Source organism: Petaurus breviceps, unplaced genomic scaffold (assembly GCF_028583685.1).
Source record: "Petaurus breviceps papuanus isolate PSGF00001 unplaced genomic scaffold, PetGlider_PUasm1.0 151, whole genome shotgun sequence".
Classification (NCBI taxonomy): Eukaryota; Metazoa; Chordata; class Mammalia; order Diprotodontia; family Petauridae; genus Petaurus; species Petaurus breviceps.
In genome coordinates, this window is record NW_027185712.1 from 15,942,050 (window position 1) to 15,961,357 (window position 19,308).

At 37.3% G+C, this 19,308-nt stretch overlaps 1 protein-coding gene across 1 annotated transcript in view; it reads left to right on the top strand.

Annotated features, from left to right (window-relative positions):
• RPRD1A (regulation of nuclear pre-mRNA domain containing 1A) overlaps positions 1-5,979 on the top strand; it is a 98,136-nt gene extending 92,157 nt beyond the window's left edge. The window contains exon 7 of the mRNA XM_069075878.1: positions 862-5,979. Coding sequence (XP_068931979.1) covers positions 862-1,011 — 150 coding nt within the window. The 3' untranslated portion in view covers positions 1,012-5,979. The remainder of the gene's footprint in view (positions 1-861) is intronic.
• Positions 5,980-19,308: the final 13,329 nt, after the last annotated feature.

A 19,308-nucleotide genomic window follows, 5' to 3' on the forward strand; every position in this document is an offset into this window, starting at 1 on the left:
ACCCTGTGTTATCTAACTTGGTAATATACAAATATAATATAGAGGTCTTCCCTTATATACAGTCATATAGATACTACAGATCCAAAGGTTTTTATAAAGCTACTGCCTGGTTCATTACTTATTCCATTCCCTGAAGTCCACAAAAATCACCTCCTAATCCTGTAGTCCCTGCACTTCTCCTTTAAGCTCAGATCCCGTTTCTTGTTTCATCTACACACTGGGCAATGATTGGTTGACTTGGACCTTATCTTTATTACTGCTAAGAGTGAAGCCAAAACTCTCCTTCAGGACCCAGCCCCACCTTTCATGGGTTCCATAAAATCAAGGGATTTTTCTCTAAGAAGCAAAAGTGGGATTAAAGGAGATGCATTGTCAGCCTACCTAACTGATCCCTTTCCAAAGTACTAACTAAACTACTTCATAGATTGGTTGTAGGGCGAGTATTATATTTTTAAAAATGAGCATCTATTATTTTATGTATATCAGCATAGTTTTTTGCTCAAGAAATATGGTCATCTGCTCATAGCTTTAAAAATAGGGGAAATACAATAAATACTTTATCTACTTTACATATCCAATAAGGGTACCTTATAACAGAATTTTAATTTCTAATAGCATTTCTCCCCCTCCCCCCCCAGAGGATAGGAATGCTGATTTAATTGCACCAAAACTTGTCTGGTTAATCATGTTTCCAAAGCTCTGCTTTTTCTTATGGTCCTGACTGGCATCCTGAAAAACCAAATTGCATTATTACCATTTGTTCATTTTGTTAGCTTCATGAGATGGTCAGGTTGTTAGCTAAGTAGTCATTCTTGGTGTAACTTGGTGTAACGTTGCTAATACAAAGTTATTTCATTACAGGAATACAAGCGCAAGTTAGCCAGAGTATCCCAAGTTCGAAAAGAACTCAGGTCTCGGATCCAGAACCTGCCAGATTTGTCTCGGTTGCCCAATGTCACAGGCAGCCATGTGCACCTGCCATTTGCTGGAGACATCTACAGTGAGGATTGATGACAGCAGCTTTTTCCAGGGCCTCAGGACTTTGCAAGAGCTGGAGATAGGTTAAGTGGATAGTCTCGTAGTATTATTTTTGTACATTGTTTAAAAAGTGAAACATATCCCCCCAAAAATACGAAAAAATATTAAAAATATTTAAAATGTTGGGCTTTTTCCTATTTTATTGGCAAGTTAACATCACAATTTAAAAATTGACCTCTATGTGTTAATATGTTCACAAAGAAGTGATTATTTTAAAAAGATCCTTTTATATATTTTTTGATTCAGGGCCCTGTGAAAAACAAAAACCTTTCTATTTTTCTTTATGTAATTTTGAAGGTTTGTCTTTATGTTTCTGCATTAATATGTGAATGTAACTTCAAAATCTAATCACTGTATAATATGTAATTTCTTCAGGAAGAGAACTAATCAGAAGGTTGGGACGTTATTCTTATATATTATAGGGATTTGATGGTAAAGAAGACATAAAGTTGACAGATTAAGGCTAAGCTTACCCTGGTCTATCAACCCCAATGTCTCCTTGTCTGTGCCTCTCAGTGCTTTTGACTCAACACACATGAAAATGGAAATCACTTTGTGAGTCAAACTGAGGACATTCACATTCTAAGGGTAATATTTAAACCAACAAGAGAGTAATTTTTCTCAACTTACTGGAAACTTGTTTAATATTACAAGAATATTGAAAAGAGTCTTGAGTATCCCAGAATAGATTTCAGTTCTCACCCCAATTCACTGTGTCCCTAAGCACATTGACGTTCCATTTATATGTAGTCAGTGCGACAGTAGAAGAGTCTAATTTGCTTATTGCCTATTAAAAGCATAACCTTGTTTATCTTAATTCACCATCTCTCAATGTAGGAAAAACAGCATGCTTAATTGGGCGTGTATATATATATATATATATATATATATATATATATATATATATGCATTGAGTATGCCACCATTTATTACTTGAATAAACAAACTTGGAAATGCTTTGTAGGAATTTGTCAATTCAAAGAGTTGATTCCTGAAGATATTCTTGATTCTGGAGCTAATTTCTTTTTTATCTCCTACCCATGGAGATACATCTAAGCTTTATCTTAAGTATAGTTGATCTCATTAATGTGAAGAAATCTATAAAATAAGTTGGACCATAAAAATACATTTTATGTCATTTCCCAACTATAAAATCTAAAAAACTTTAGTGTCATAATATCCAGACAACACGACAATTTAGCTCCAGTATCCAGACAACACGACAAATAGAACATCGTAGATGAGTTGTAGTGTTCTGTGTAGTTGCCTGGAACACTTTTAATGTCCCCTCAAAGTTTTTGAATAAAAAGCAGTTATACAGGGTAGATCTGGCATACTTTGTATGTATCCAGAATTACCAAAACAAATATAGTTTTTTCTTTTACTTGTAACACTGTGTGTTGGAGCTATTGGATCCCATGCTTTCTTTTTAAAGTGCATTTTTAGCAATGGGTTTGTACCAGGTAATAGCCATTTTAGTATAATTGTTCATCACATTGTCAATAAATGATGGAAATTTTTCATTTTGTGCATTGCTTTGCGGATTAGACATTTTCATTTCCATTGTAAGTATATATGACCTAGAATAGACAATAAATTATCATCTCTTTTTACATCTTAGAAACCAAAAAGTCTCCATAGTCTCAGTGTCTTCAGTGTAAATATTTCTTTTTTACTATTAAGTAGTCATCTTCATAGATAGTGTGCATGTGTAATAGAAGGGCAATATTTATTTTCTAAGATAACTTTGGAAAAATATCATAATAATGAGGAAACTTCATAAAGTGCATTTTTATAAAACCTGTGAAGTAATTTAGAATAATTTCATCCTTCATGCAGTAAATGTGTGACTAGAAATTGTACTGGTATAATGTGAGCTCTCCCCAGCACATAACAAATATAGGAAGCTCCTCAATTACAAATGCCCTGTTTTACAAAAGTCTGAAGGTTGGTTTGTTTAGGTCTTCTTTTCCAATCCTAGCATTTAGAAATGCCAACTATGGGTAAGGCACTGGGGCTATAAATATATAAAGATAGAACAGTCCCTGCCTTCCAGGAACTTACATTCTATTAGGGCATGAGGTGGGAGATACAACATACAAACAGATAAACATTTAAAGGGGAAGAGAAAATTTTATCAAGTGGGAACATCAGGAAATGCTTCCCATAGCACATGGCACATGAATTGGGCCTTGATGAAACCAAGGGAGGCAAACGAGCCAGTGAGGAATGAGTAGTTTTGAGGACTACCTTTGCAAAATCATGGATGTGGGAAATAGAATGTCAGAGTTAGGGAATAGCAAATGGGCCAGCTTGACTGAAACACAGAGTCACTGTTAAACCTAGAGAGGTTGGCTAGAAGCCATCACGTGTATGCCTTTAAATGCCAAGATTGAGAAGTTTGTATTTTATCTAGAGGCAATAGCTTTCAAAGGCTTTTTAGCAGGGGAGTGTCATGGTCACATGTGATTTAGGAGGATCATTTTGGCCGCTATGTGATAATTAGAAGAAGGAGAAATCTGGAATGCAGTTCTGTTGGTGGGGTCTAGAAGAGAGGTGATGACTGCCTCAAGTACACATTTTCTCATAAAAACTATGTTATAAATAGTTAGGTTTTGGGGATAGCCCACAAAAGCCTGCCTGGAAAATGCATGTATTTAACCCCAGCATAGCTATACCTGTAGTACTATAGATGCTAACCAGACAACTTTGGCAGAGCAAGACTCTTCTTTAAAAAGAAGATATAGCAGTAGTTTGTACAATTTAGGCACTGGACTTCACTTGTGGAATCAGGCTTCTCTGTGGAGAAGAAAAAAAAATCAGAGACTCTAATGGCCTAATGCTTTTAAAATAATATGCCATCCTTTTTGGATTTTCCAGTCCAAAAATGCCATTAGGATGAAAGAACATAGTGGGAAGGGTAAAAACTAAATATTTTCACCAAAATTTAGGTTATGAAGAAGATTGAAAAGTATTTTAGGCAACCTAATCTTTTTTAAAGAAACTTCTTAGAGGATTCTTAGGAAGAATAACATTGATGTGCTTTCACAATCCTTACACAATCTTCTTGTGTAAACAACAAAGTTTGTATCTTATCATATTTTCAACTTTTTAGCTTCCTTTGTATTTACTATAAAACCCGTGATTTTGTTCAGAAAAAAAAATTTTCCTCTTACAATTATTGTGTATTTATTAAGAGAGTTCAGTAAAATGTTTGCATTTGTTCAAAATGTATTTCTGACTTAGGTATGGCTTTTAATGTTGGTATCTGCATTCTTGTATTTTTTTTTTTTTGGAGGGCAATTGGGGTTAAGTAACTTGCCCAAGGTTACACGGCTAGTTTTTTTGTGTGGGTGTTAAGTGTCTGAGGCTGGATCCGAACACAGGTCTTCCTGACTCTGGGGCCGGCACTTTACTCACTGCGCCACCTAGCCACCCCAGCTTTCTTGTATTTTAACAATAGTGACTTGACATTTTTTTAGAAAGAAAAATAAAAAGAACTTATGATTAGCAATAGTGCTAAGGAATCAAGGACATCTCTCCATTCTCCTTGCTTTTCTCCACTTTCCCCAGTCCTTATTGTATAGTCATACTACTGTTATATCCACAGACTGAGGTTTGAGGTTTGAAATCTCACTACTCAGGGGAAAACATCTCTATATGAGAAGGCAGTGAGGACTCCTTTTTGGAGACAGTGCTGTGGACTATGCGGTGTCACATGGGCAGTCTTGTAATGACTCCATTTACCCAAGAAATGGTAATGTCTACTTCAGAAACTCAATTTCAAGTTACTAATAGATAGTAGTTGTCTTGGTATTTGCCTAAATAGAATTTTTAGGGAGTGGATATTGATTCCAGGTCCTGATCATTTTGCTTCCTACCCTACATTTAACCATCTCTAATTTTGGCTAGCCTTTCAAAAGACAAGAAAATGAAAGGCCCTGAAGTAAGGTAGGGGGAAGAATAAGTTGTGCTTTGAGTTGATATCTTCAAAGTTTTGAGGAAAGAAATTGCAAGGACCTGGTGAGTATGGTAATCCTAGCAGATATCTAGTTGCACCTACCTGCTGGGGGGAGGGAAGGTGGTAAAAATACTACCTGGACTTATGTAAGGGAATAAGAGAATATCAGCCTGATACCTTACGCCTCAGGCAAAGCTTTTCCAGATGGTCCTCCTGTTAAGGAATCATTTTGTCCACCCTCCTCAACAATTCACCTGATGCCTCCTCAACATAATCTCAAATCTTGGAGAGGAATGGGGGGGGGAGGGGAAGAGTCTGAAATTAATCAAAACCAACACCAAGTCTTGACCTTGTCACCTGGACTCTTCTTAAAAGAGATGATATTGCAATAATTAGTACAATTTAGGAATTAGCCTCACTTTTGGTATCAAGCGTCTTTAAGAAGTGCCTATAGAGAAAAAAACTCATAAGCTATGATTGGCTAATTCTTTTTAAATGATCCATCCCTTTTGGATTTTCCAATCAAAAATACCTTTAGGATGAAAGAACTTAAGATAAAGGGATTTCTTTTGATAAGTGATTATACAGAGCCTACAGGTGAAGCTCTCTAATGCAGTGCTAAGTCCTAGTATAGAGCTTCATATTAACTGCTTCAGATGTCAGAATTGCTACATTAGATCCAAACCTCATTAAAATGGAAGCCTATTGCTACAGTGGATAGACATTGTATATTATTTATTGGTTTAAGATACATTTATAGAAAATGAAATGTTTGACACATGCTATTTTAAGCCAATAACAAATTGTGTGCTGTAAATTGGGATGTTTTGCCTGTTTTAAAGCAATAACATCTGAGGAAGAATTCTCTGCCTTTACTTAACTTGTCTGTCAACCACATTTGAATGCAGTGTACAATGTCCTTAATAAAATTACCTGTGGGTTGTTTTTTTTTTTAATAAATGTGCTGGTGACAAGGAAAAGTCTTATAAATTAGGATGTGGGTTTTGTGTTTTTATTTTTTCAGGACTAGTGGTGCTTGAGGTTTTCTTCTTTTTTAAAAATTTTTTGGAGGGGGGGAAGGCAGGGCAATTGGGATTAAGTGACTTGCCCAAGGTCACATGGTTACTAAGTGTTAAGTGTCTGAGGCTGCATTTGAACTCAGGTCCTCCTGACTCCAGGGCTGGTACTTTATTCACTGTGCCACCTAGCCTCCCCCAAGGTTTTTTAAAGAATCACTTTTGAGTGACTCTAAGACTCATATAATTGTAGACAGTAAAGTGTATGAGTTGCTTTAACTCATCTAAACTATTTGGGGGTTATGTGTAACAATGATGGTCACTGGAAGTTGTTTAGGTACCTTCCAGTTCATTAGGCAATAGTGAAAGACAATGACTCTACCCATCCCCACTCTGCCTTCTCCTCTTCTGCCATGTTGTTTACTTATACTACTGGTGAATCCACAGATGATGCAGTTTTAGTTCAGACATCCATCTTTTGCTCAGGGGAAGTTCTTTGTGGAAGGGATTATGTCTTATACTTCCTTTTTCTCCCATAGGACCTAACACAGTGTTAGGAACATAGTAGGTAAACAAGAAAGAGTTGTTTCTATTTAGCTTGGAGCCTAGTTTCTCCTATCCTGAACTGGAGACATTTCACTCATTGGACTCAAAGTTGCTCTTTGGGATATTAGAGATCAGTGTGATGATCCCTTAAATGTAGAATTTTGGCATTTATGTACATATGATAGAAATTTATACAAACCTGGTTTATGCCTAATCATTTAATCCAAATCCAACAGTCCCAAATCCCACCTCATCTTTTCCTTGCAAAATAATTCACAGCATTTTATGATGATCAGCAAGAAGTACTGTCCATATCTCTTCCTCCTTATATGTATGTGTATGTATATGTTTGTGTACGCATACTTCAAATCACTAACACAACCTTTTGGAAAACATAAAATTACATTAAACAAATTAAACATTGCACAGGCATTCAGATGTTACAGTATAGTACATACTATGCCAAAAGGACAGCATCTTTTTACCATCTGGTTGGCAGACAAGAATTTCTCATTCAGAAGATTTTGTTGTATCCTCCTAGCAAAGTAGTGACTTTAAAATGCCCTCATTTTCTAAAGGAGCCCAATATCTGCTCTAGGGTTCAAATATCATTTTGTTTAACTTATATATTTTTTCTAGACATACAACTATGTACCTCAAAGAAATCTCTTTATGTAAGGGAGATATATATTGACACAGAGGGAATACAAATTTCATATTTCTTAATAAGTTTTATACTTGTCCTTGGGCCATACCTTGTCACCCCAGAAGAGATCTTGTATTATACCCAACCTGTTTTTGCCTTTCTTTGTTCTTGCAGCCCTCCATTCCCCTAGGATAGAAATGTGATTAGATTTCACTTTGTAGTAGATATGATAACACTACCCTTGGTAGTAGGGAAGAGGCTGGCTCAGGGACGCAGAATTGCTAACTGTTCAAGGTCCTACAACCTGGGTTCATTGTTGTCTCCTTCCCCCAACCCATTCTTGATCCCCCACATTTGTAATAGTCTCCCTGTATTCATTAACAGTTACACTTGAAAAAGTTTTAGCCATAGTAAATAGCTAAATCCCAAAGTGGCTTTGTTCCCAGTTCCTATCCCCAAATTCTATATTTTTCTATATTTTGGAATTTCTCTTATAGATTGACTGTTGACTGAGGTGTAATGGGTTGGGAGGGTAGGAGTATGGGGTGCAGCAGAGATGGACTGGTTAATGAGGTCCAGTCCTAAGAATTAAACATGAATTTTAGAACCACACCATTTCTGAATGTGGTCTGTTGGTCAAAATGTAGGAAATGAAAGTCTTTAGCCAATGACAATCAAGTGCTTATTAACTTATTCTTTATTATTGAAAGCCACTGATTTAATCCGTCATTATGAAAGGCCATCCCTGCAAATGAGGTATTTTTGATCATCTTTATTGTCAATTTTCCCTATGTTGCTATTTCATTTAGTCATATGTATTGAACTTACATTTGCATTTCACTTAGAGAAGTACAAATTTGGAGATGAAAGATTTCAAGGGTTATTACAGTACATTTAAACAGGTATTATTTTCTTGTTTTCCTAGCTGTTAATATTTTAGGTTGTAATGATATTGCTCTCCACCACACTATAGTTAGATGTGCTAGCTCAGTACTCAAGAGTCTGTTCCTCTTAGTAGCTTTGTTTATGATTAAGATATGCTCTGGCTATGTTAGCACTAATTGTGGCCAAACTGTAAAGGGACATGCTTCCTGGGACTCATCTAAGGTCATTGAGGGCTTAGTGCCAACTTGGCATCAAATGTTCTCATAACTTCTTTTAGCTCTAAACTCCCTATCAAGGGTGTTCTGACAAGAAGCTGGTGGTAGTGTGAAAGAATTGCATCTTCTCCCTAGTTCCCTGCCCTTAACATTTTTTTGCTTCTTCATCCATTAGCAGAAACAGAAAGTGATTGATTACATCCAGGTGGCATTTCTACAAAAAGATCTTAATATGTCTTTTTCTATTCAAGGGAGAGTAATTTTCCCCTTTTAAATGAGGGTGGAATTTTACTCCTTTCCTACAGGAATCAAGCTGCTGACTCTCTTCCTCACTATTTAATATGAATGCAGGGTAGCTCAAAAGTCTTTGAAAAATTACTAAACTTTAATAGTTTAAAACTGTGACTTTTGGGTCACCATATACAGCGGTCCACTAGCAATTAGAAACCTTTAAAATTTTTTTTGGTATAGTTCTTGAAGTTGTGAATATTGCAGTTTTTAGCAAAAAAACCTTTTCTTCCTTTCCTCCAGAGGGCCAATAATTATTCCAGAGTGAACTATTTAAAAATAACTTTGAAAAGGAAAACTTGACTGGGTTTGCAAATGAATAGATAAAAGTATTTTCACCACATAGTTTTTCAAAACTAATTTATATTAGGTTTAATATTATATTGTGTAAAGTCTTCCTCCAGTGCCTCATCTTGGTGGAGCTGACCCTGGGCTTTTGAAGGCTATGCCAGTGGTTCAGAAGTGAATCCAGCAGTTTCCTTCAAACTAGAAAGGCTCTGAGTACTTCCCTGGTGTTAGACTGCCATTCAAGGGCCAGGCTAGCTATTGACAGAAGGGTACATAAGCAAATGAACTCTTGATAATGAAGGATCAAGTTAGTGACTTCAGATAAATAAGATTATGCTAATAAGAACTTAATTGTCACTGTCTTAAATGTCTGTCACTTGATCAATTTTGGTAAAAAAAAAAATGATGAAATCATGTCTTAAGGCATGAAAGGGGGCAGTCTTCCCTGATGTGTACCCACATCACTGGAATCATGAGTCTTTAAAAGATTGAAATTATTATTCAATAAGATAATGGCTAATTTTTAACAGAAGAGGTAACAGGTTTATACGTTTCATGTTTCTGGCTCTTCCTGATGGCACTCCTGTTATATAAAACAAAAACAAATGACAGACAATGCCCTTGTAATAATTTATTTGTAATCTTAAAATACTAGTGCGATCAAAGATGAAGAGGTCTCTAAGTGCTTGTTTTCTATTGCTATAGAAATTACATGGTTATTAGTAGAAGTGGTTTTTTTTAACCAGTTTCAATTTGTTTTTAACCAAAAGAAACTTTTCTCCAATTTTTAAATAGAAAAAAAGTTCTAACTTTATTTTGAGATGAGTAATCCAATTGTGAGCATCTTTTAACTAAAACTCTTCAGCCCCACTGTGATGTTTTTTGAACTTTGATATCATTTCAATCTTTATTACAATAGTTCCCTACTTACAGCATGGTTTTTAGGTTGCAATCTGTACAAACATAATACAGCACTTTGTAACAAATCTCATTTGTTTCAAGTTGTTAAAAAAGGAGACACAATATTAAAAATGTACAGACTATTGTTTCATCATATGCTGCTCCCTGGATTTGTGATTTTTGTGTATTTCATGTCCTTTAAGAACACTTCTGTATAATGGTTTTTCATATTGAAAAGAATAAAATACAAAAAAAAAAGGAAAAGTAATGCTTCAAGAATTATCTTCAGAATTCTTACTTAGGAAAAACAAAGTAAAATGTTATCCTCCAAGCAGATTTGTAATTGCAATTGTCAACACATGCCAACATAATTTAGTAATATTGCATTACCTATTTAAAATGAGTTTTATCCAATTCAATACGCTCCTGGGAGATACTGGACCAAATCCTCCCAAGGGGATGCCTAGTGGGCAAAAATTACAGGGAATGAAGTTGGAATTAAATAGAATGAACTGTATTCTGAGATAATAAATTCCCCATCACCCATAGAGATTTTTAAACAGAGGCTGGATATCGTGTGTGTGTGTGTGTGTGTGTGTGTGTGTGTGTGTGTTTGAATTTCAGATAGGGGTTATACTAAATGATTACTGAGTGCTTGCTAATTTTAATATTCTGTGATCCAATCTATATCTATTTCACTTTCCTTTCAGATGAAAGGTTTAATGAATCACATAATAGGTGACTGAAATAATGAATCACTCATTTGGGTGATTCAGCCCCTAAAATGAAGCCAGCTGACCAGTACAGAGTCCTTCAGAGTTTATCATTTCATAAAAGCACCTATTCAATGCTTTCTTCAGCTTCTTCCTGCTCTTTGGACTTAAATAAGCAAGCAAATTGCCACTAACATGGACACGTAGGAGGCAGATATTTACATAGACATGTATATTGGAAATAAAACCAGCCCAATGTCATTAACCTGTTAGGAACTTCAATTAATATTGACCTTTGAATGAATCAGTACATAAGATGGTGAATATTTGTGGGATTTAAAAAAAATTTAGACTTATTTCATTGGCATTCCCCTCACCAACTCAGTCCTGTACCATCTCAGCAATTTTGAGATTCCAAGTTTCCTGGGGGCAGAGAGAAGTTTGATAACTTGCCCAAAGATGCCCAGTGAAATCTGTGTCAGAGGTAGAAAGTGAACTTGGATCTTTCTGACTGTGAGGTTAGTCTACCATAGTGGGCAGGGATTCATTATTGCACGCTATTTCTTGTTGATGCAATTTATTTTCCATAGAAAATAATTTTGTTGACAGTATTTTAAGATGAAGGGGATACTTCCCTCTCTCCTTGCAGAGGTGGAGGACTATGGGTGCATTTGTATGTGCTGTCAAACTTGATATGTTGGTTAGTTTTGCTGAAACACTTTTTTTTTTATCCTTTGTTATGAGGAGTGGCTCTTTGAGTGGGGGCAGAAAAGAGATATACTAAGAAGTAAAGATGATACAAAAATTAAAAAAAATCAATTTTTTGTTTTAAAAAATAAAATGAAGTGGTGGTAGGGGATTGTGGGAAGATGGTGGCATGTTACAGCACTGAGGATCCCATATCTCTGAAAGTACGCCACTGGTGCTTAGGGGTATACCACATTATTAGGCTGTGGTGGGAGTCACTTCTGTACTCCCACACCCAACCCAAAATTCCATAGAGGGACCGTCAGATTCCTGTGCAGATCCTCCTGTGGAGTTCCTGGGATAGACAAATTGCCTGGCAGGTTGAGAGCCCAGTACAGAGGGCTGAGCCTGGCACTGGCACCTGGAGCCTTGGGGAAACCCAAGTACTCCCTGCTTGAGGGAGCATCTTGGGGCATTCTGGGCAGTCCAGCACTGCATTCCTGCAAAGTGGACAGAGGGGGAGGGGGGGAGCGGGGGAAGGGAGCAAGCATTTATACAGCACTTACTTACTATGTGCCAGGTACAGGACTAAGGACTTTAAAAATAGCTCATTTGATACAAAATGCAAATAGGGCCTGAAGCCAGCCCTATACTGATGGCCTCAGTACACCTAGCCTCAGGACATTTCATGAAGGTTTTATCTGGGCATTAGTGGCCCCACCTAGGCTGTAGGAGAAAGACCCTTTGCAAAATCCAGGCCAAGCAGGCCCTGTGGTCTGTCCTATGATGGGAGTTCAGCACTAGTGGAGGAAGAGCCCAAGGGGAGCCAAAACACAGAGTGTTTCAGAAGCCCAATGACCAGAAGTCCCTCGAAGAGCCCTGGAATCCTTTAAAGATTAGGGCCTGATCTGTGAGATACTCGATACCTGTCAGGCCTAGCTCACATGGCTCTGAATATTTGAATGGGTCAGAAAGAAAATAATGATTCAACAAAACAAGCAATATCAAAACAGACCAAAAAACAAACAAACCCAAACAAGAAAATTTAGAAAATATATTTTTTAAAAAAATTGTCCTGAAAAATGGGTCAAGAAGAGAATTTAAGCATTATTGGACTCTCCAAAAATTACTGTCAGGAAAAAAAGTCTGGACACTGTATTTCTGGAAATTACAAGTGAAAATTGCCTAGAACTCTTAGAACCAGAGGGGAAAGTAGGGGGAAAACCCACTTTTTACAGAAATGCCAAAATGGAAACTCCCAGGAATAGCCTATCCAAAATCCAGAACTTCCAAGTGAAAGAAAAAAATGCACCATGTAGCCAGAAAGGAGGAGTTCTAGTACCAAGGAACTCCAATAAGGACCACACAACTTAGTAGTTGCTTCTTAAATAAGAGGAGAACTTGCAATGATATTCCTAAAGGCAAGAGATAAAAGTTTACAACCTATCCCAATGGATCTTTAATGGAATAGAGGAATTCCAAGCATTCCTGATGAAAAGACCTGTGATGAGTAGACACTTGGAGATGAAATGCTGGTGCCTGGAGAAACACAGGAAGGTAGGCAAATTTGTATAATTCAAACAATGGAAGTCAATAAACCAGTATTTTGATTAAGCAGAAAACCTTCAGATTATCTTTCCATGTATTTCTTTTTTTTAAATTATTAATTTGTTTGTTTCCTTTTAGTTTACAGGATTCAATTCCACGGTTTCTTGAGTTTCACATTTTGTCCCCCTCCCTCCCCTCCCCCCACCATGGCGGCTTATAGTCAAGTATAGGATCTGTAAATTCTTTCACATTATACATTAGTCAGGTTATAAGGACGGATTGTACCAGCTGGAATGAAAAATGGTAAAGAGGACATAAAACCAAATAAGAGAAGGAAAAAGATCAGGTATTTTGCTTCCACCTAGATATAAACAGTGCTTTCCAGTTCTTTCTCTGGATGCACATATTTCTCTCCATCATGAGTCTTTTAGGATTGACATATCACTGCATTGCTGAGAAGAGTCCAGTCTATCAAAGTTGGTCATCACACATACATTGTGTCTGTAATTGTGTACAAATTTCTCCTGGTTCTACTCTTCTCACTCAGCATCAGTTCTTTTAGGCCTCTCCAGGTAAATATGAAGACCATCTGCTCCCCATTTCTTATAGCACAATAGTATTCCATAACATGCATATACCACAACTTGTTCAGCCATTCCCCAATTGATGGGCACCCCCTTAATTTCCAATTCTTTGCCACCACAAAAAGAGCTGCTATAAACATTTTTGTACATATAGGTCTTTCTCCCATTTCTATGATCTCTTTGGGATATAACCCTAGGAGTGGTATTGCTGGATCAAAGGGTATGAAAGTATTTATAGCCCTTTGAGCATAATTCCAGATTGCTCTCCAGAAAGGCTGGATCAGTTCACAACTCCACCAGCAATGCATTAGTGTTCCAATTTGCCCACATCCTCTCCAGCATTTGTCATTTTCCTGTTTTGTCATCTTAGCCAATCTGACTGGTGAGATGTGGTACCTCAGAGTTGTTTTGATTTGCATTTCTCTAATCAATAGTCTTTCCATGTAGCATTGTCTATGTAGGTATATTGTAACAGAATTTCCATACTCATCAGCAGGCTCCATCTAAGCATCTTTAAAACTTTTGGGGGAAGATGATGGGGGAAGGCACAGAGGCAAGGACCCCGGGGTGCACAGAGGCCCTGATGAGGCCTGATCAACGTGGCGGAAAGTTGACCCACCAACTGCAAGGGCCATTGCTAAGCCTATCACTGCAGGGCTGGAACTGGACAGAGCTGGGTAAGAGTCAAATGCAGGGCCCCTGGAAGTGGCAGAAGGTACTCCTGGGACTACCAACCCACAGCCTGGAAATTAAAAAAGCCCCTATCTGGACTTCCAGGGACCAGGAAGGCAGAGTGAACCCAGGCTGCTCCAATCCCCACCTCTGACCCTGAAAATGTAGTAATTATTGCCTCAAAGCAAAACTTTAAACAGTGAAGGCTTGGGAACCCCAGAGGAAGGGCATGGCTAGGGCCCTGCCTAAAAATGGGTAAAAAGCAGACTGCAAAGACAAAGGCTCTGGAATCCTACTATTGTGAGTGGGAGGAACCAAATTCAGAGGGAGACAGTATTAACTCCACACCCACAGCTGAAGCCTTAACAGGGAACTGGTCTCAAGCACAGAAAGCATTCTTAGATGAGCTCAAAAAGAACTTTGAAAACCAAACTAGAGAGATAGAAGATAAAATGAATAATTGTTTTAAAATCACAATAGCAAAATTAGAAAAACATTAAACAGCTCTTTAAAAAGAAAAATGTGTGATATGGAAAAGGAGCTTCAAAAACTAACCAAGGAAAATAATTCGCTAAAAACTAGAATCAACCAAATTGAAGCAAATAACTCTATGAGGAAACAAGAATCAGTCAAACAAAACATCAAGAATGAAAAATTAGAAAAAAGAGGTAAAATATCTCAATGGAAAAATAACTGACCTGGAAAACAGATCCAGGAGAGATCATCTGAGAATCATAGGCCATCCAGAAAATCATGATAACAAAATGAGCCTGGACAACATCTTCCAAGAGTTCTTCAAGGAAAACTGCCCTGAGATACTAGAACCAGAGGGTAAAATAGAAATCGAGAGAATCCACTGGTCACCTCCTGAAAGAGATCCCAAATTGAAAAGTCCGAGAAATGTGGTCCAACTCCAGAACTATCAGGTAAAGGATAAAATACCACAAGCAGCCAGAAGGAAACAATTCAAATGTCACGGAACCACAGCGAGGATCACACAGAATCTGGCAGCTTCTACACTGAAAAATCGGAGGAACTAGAATATGATTTTTCACAAGGCAAAAAAGAACTCAGATTACAACCAAGGATCACCTGTCTAGTGAAACCGAACATATTCTTCCAGGCAAGGAGATGGTCATTCAATGATATAATGGATTTCCAAACCTTCCTGATGAAAAAGCCAGAGCTCAATGGAAAATTCAACCTCCAATTATGAGACGCAAAAGAGACATAGAAAGAAATGAGGAGCAGATGGACTTCATATTTACCTGGAGAGGTATATACGAACTGATGCTGAGTGAAAAGAGCAGAACCAGGAGAAATTTGTACACAATTACAGACACAACACATGTGACAACCAACTTTGATAGATTGGACTCTTCTCAGCAACGCAGGGTTATAAGTCAACTCCAAAAGACTCATGATGGAGAGAGATGTCTACATCCAGAGAAAGAACTAGAAAGAACAGTTTGAATCCAGATTGAAGCAAACTACCTGCTCTTTTTCTTCATCTTGTTTGGGTTTGTTTCCTCTTTCCCATTGTTCATTCCATCTGATAACAATCCTTCTTTATAACCTAATGTCTAATGTGAAAGGATTTGCAGATCCTATACTTGATTGTATGTCACCATGGGGGTTGTATGTCACCATGTGGGTGAAGAAGGGGAGGGAGGGGAAGAAAATAGAAAATTTGAAACTCAAGGAATTGTGAAACTGAATCTTGTAAACTAAAAGTAAACAAAATAATAAAGACTAATTTCTGGGGTTAACAAAATTAAAAAAAAAAACTTTTGGGAGAGGGTTGTTACATAGAGATAGCCTGAGACCCATCTTTTATGTGATTAAACATACAGATGCTACCTGACCAAATGGGAGAGAGTGTTTAAGATTTAGGACTAGGTTATATACCTCTCGAGAACAGGCAGGGTTTAATTTTGTATCTTCTCCAGCACTTAGTACAATGCCTTGCACATAATAGACCCTGTACAAACATTTTTTGAATTAATAAATGGAAACATGACTTTAGGGGAACTAGACTGTCATCTATAGGTCTTATCTGAAGATACCCTAGCTGGGATGGTGACCTTCTCAGCAAATAACTTAAAAAGTGTGGCAATAATCTTAGAACAGTTATCTTGAAGGATGAAAGACTTGTCCTGTCTCTGAGCTCCCCTCAAAAGTAACTCCAGGGAAGAACAAGTAGTCCCAATTTTTGTTTCCTTTATTCCATTAAGAGTGCCATAGCCACTAATACCTTTTCTTTGTTTTTAAAGTGTTTTATTGTTTTTTTTAAATTTTTCACATTATTATGATTTTCCCCAATGTGTCTCCTCTCTCTCTCCCAAAGAACCATCCCATATAACAAAGTGTTTTTTTTTAAAGAAAAAAACAACAAGGAAAAAATCAAGCAAAACTAATCAATACATTGAATAAGTCTGAAATACATGTGCATTGTGCGCAATACCTATGGACCACTTATCTTTGCAAAGGAATGGGTTAGGAGTATCCTGATATCTTTTCTTTCAGGCCATACTTACTCTTTATAATTTTGCTACATTCACATTTGATTTTGTCTTATGATTATTCTTTCCATTTACATATCTTATTGTGTATCTGATTTTCAGTCCTTTTTAATCATTTAAAAACTAAAGGTTTATCACATTTATCACTTTAAAAAAAACAGCTTTTAGTTTTATTAATCATTTCTATCATTTTTTAGTCTCCAGTTTATTTCTCCTCTAATTTTTAAAATCTCTCCTTTTGTGCTTATTTTACCCACCTGTCAAAATAATGTATTCCTAGGCAAGGGTCTGACCACACTGACTTGCTCAAAAACCTTCGGTAACTCATTTCTCCTAGACACAACGTAACTTTCCAATTTGGCATTTAGCTCTTCTCCCTACCCTCACCATCCACTTTTAAGGAGTTATTTCCCTTCACATGTGCTGTGTTCCAGACTGATCGACTAGATGTTCTCTTAATTCAACAATTTCTGACTCTGTGTACTTGAAAGCCACCAAGAGACACAAATGTGCTCCCTCATCTCTCTTGTACTGTCTTTCTTCATAGATAAAACCAAGTGTCACATTTTCTATGAAACTTTTCTTGACCCAGTTAACAATCTCTTCCTCCTCAAACTACCTTGAGGTGCTTTGTATTAAATTATAGTATTTGTATACATGCAGTTTCCGACACTACCCCAGGGGAATGTAAGTTCATTGTAGAAAGACCTTAAAAAAATCCCTAGGGATTAGTAGCCACTTGTTTAGTGGGACTGAAATGAAGGGCCTCAAAACTGTAAGCTATGAGAATTGGTCACAGAAATTGTGGATGATTAGCTTGGAAAAGACTTGGATGGGAGGGGAGGGGAAGAGAGAAAATTGAAGGGCTACTTACATAGGATTGGACTGATGCTGTTTGACCATAGTGGGCAGAGCTAGAAGGTGAAAATTGCAGAGGTAGATATAGGTTTGTGAGAAAAACACTTCCTAACAATCTATATTGATCCCCCAAGTGAAACAGGTTGCCATTGACGGTAGTGGGTTCTCTGTTTAAGGCCTGAATGTTTCATTGGTTTTTAAAATTTTCCACATTATTATGGTTTTCCCCAATATCTCCTCTCTCTGAAGTTCCTTTCAATTGCTGATTCAGTGAACAGGGAACTTATGTGACACACGGGACCATTCAACTTACCCAGTCTAGGACTACTTTATCTGTAAAATACTGAACCAGATGATCTAAGGTCTAAGACCCATGATCCCATTACTTGGCTTCATAGCTCTATCTGTGCTAACCAAGATCCTATAGCCAGATTCTTAAAATTAATTGCAGGGTGGGAAGTACTACTGGGTAGAATTTGATCTGGACAATCAAGGGAAATGACTGCCTACATTCATGTCTAATTACCTGGACCTAGATCTAATCTGACAAGCAGAGATAGTAATCCATAGGTTGAGGACTCCTCTAATGAAGGGAAATGTAGTCAGACTCAATAGGTGAGGCAAGCAGTTAAAATCCAAGAGCTTCCATGTCCTAGCCTAACCACACCCTAGACCCTAGGAAGCTAATTCTTTGCTTTGCAGGAAGAGTAGAAAGAAGATTCCTGCCTCACTTTGGAGACCCTCCAGCAAACCAACAGACTGGCTTTATCTTGCTTTGGCTAGCTCTGATGATTTGACCTCTAGTTTCAAGAAAGACTAACGAGAAAGTTAAGTGATCATTCTTTTCTGCCATGTTCCAACTTTTGCACCAAATGAATGTATCCCATGACAGAGTTGCAGCATAACATTTTCATATTCATATGCATAATTATCTATACAATTACCCTGCCTTATTTTAGAATTTCTTTTTCTCCAAAGGGGGAGAAAAATTGGCATGATAAACTTATCTCCAATTGTGAGGTCTTCACAATTTACTCCCCTCTCAGAGTAAGAGAACCAGCCACCTTGGTCTTAAAAGACAGGTGCCAATACATGCCCAAACTTGTGAGAATTTGATTGTGGACAAAGCCAATCTTAGGAAAACTATTTTGAAAAGTTGTTAATTCCAGGGGTGGCTAGGTGGTGCAGTGAATAGAAGACCGGCCCTGGAGAATGGAGGACTGGAGTTCAAATTCGGCCTCAGACACTTAACACAAAAACTAGCCCTGTGACCTTGGGCAATTCACAACCCCAATTGCCCCTCCAAAAAGCAAAAAAAAAAAATTCTCAAAGAAAACTGCCCTGATTTTTAGAACCAGAGGGCACAACAGAGGTTGAAAAAAATCCACTGATCACCTCCTGAAAAAGATCCCAAAAAGAAAACTCCTAGGAATATTATAGCCAGGTTCCGGAATTCCCAGATCAAGAAGAAAATATTACAAGCCGCCAGGAAGAAACAATTTGAATATTGTGGAAACAGTAAGAATAACACAGGATCTGGAAGCTTCTACACTGAGGGATCAAAGGGCTTGGAATATGATATTCTGGAGGTCAAAGGAGTTGGGATTAAAACCAAGAATCACCTACCCAGCAAAACTGAGTATCATGTTTCAGGGGAAAATATGGTCATTCAATGAAATAGAGGACTTTCAAACATTCTTGATGAAAAAAACAGAGCTGAATAGAAAATTTGACATTCAGATACAAGAAGCAAGAGAAGCATGAGAAGGTAAACCAGGAAAAAGAAATAAAGAACTTATCAAAGTTGAACTATTTACATTCTTACATGCAAATATGATAATTGTGACTTATGAAACTTTTCTCTATGAAAATAGTTGAAGGGAATATAAATGTATATATATGTGTATGCATACATATATATATGTCTATATAGGAGGATAT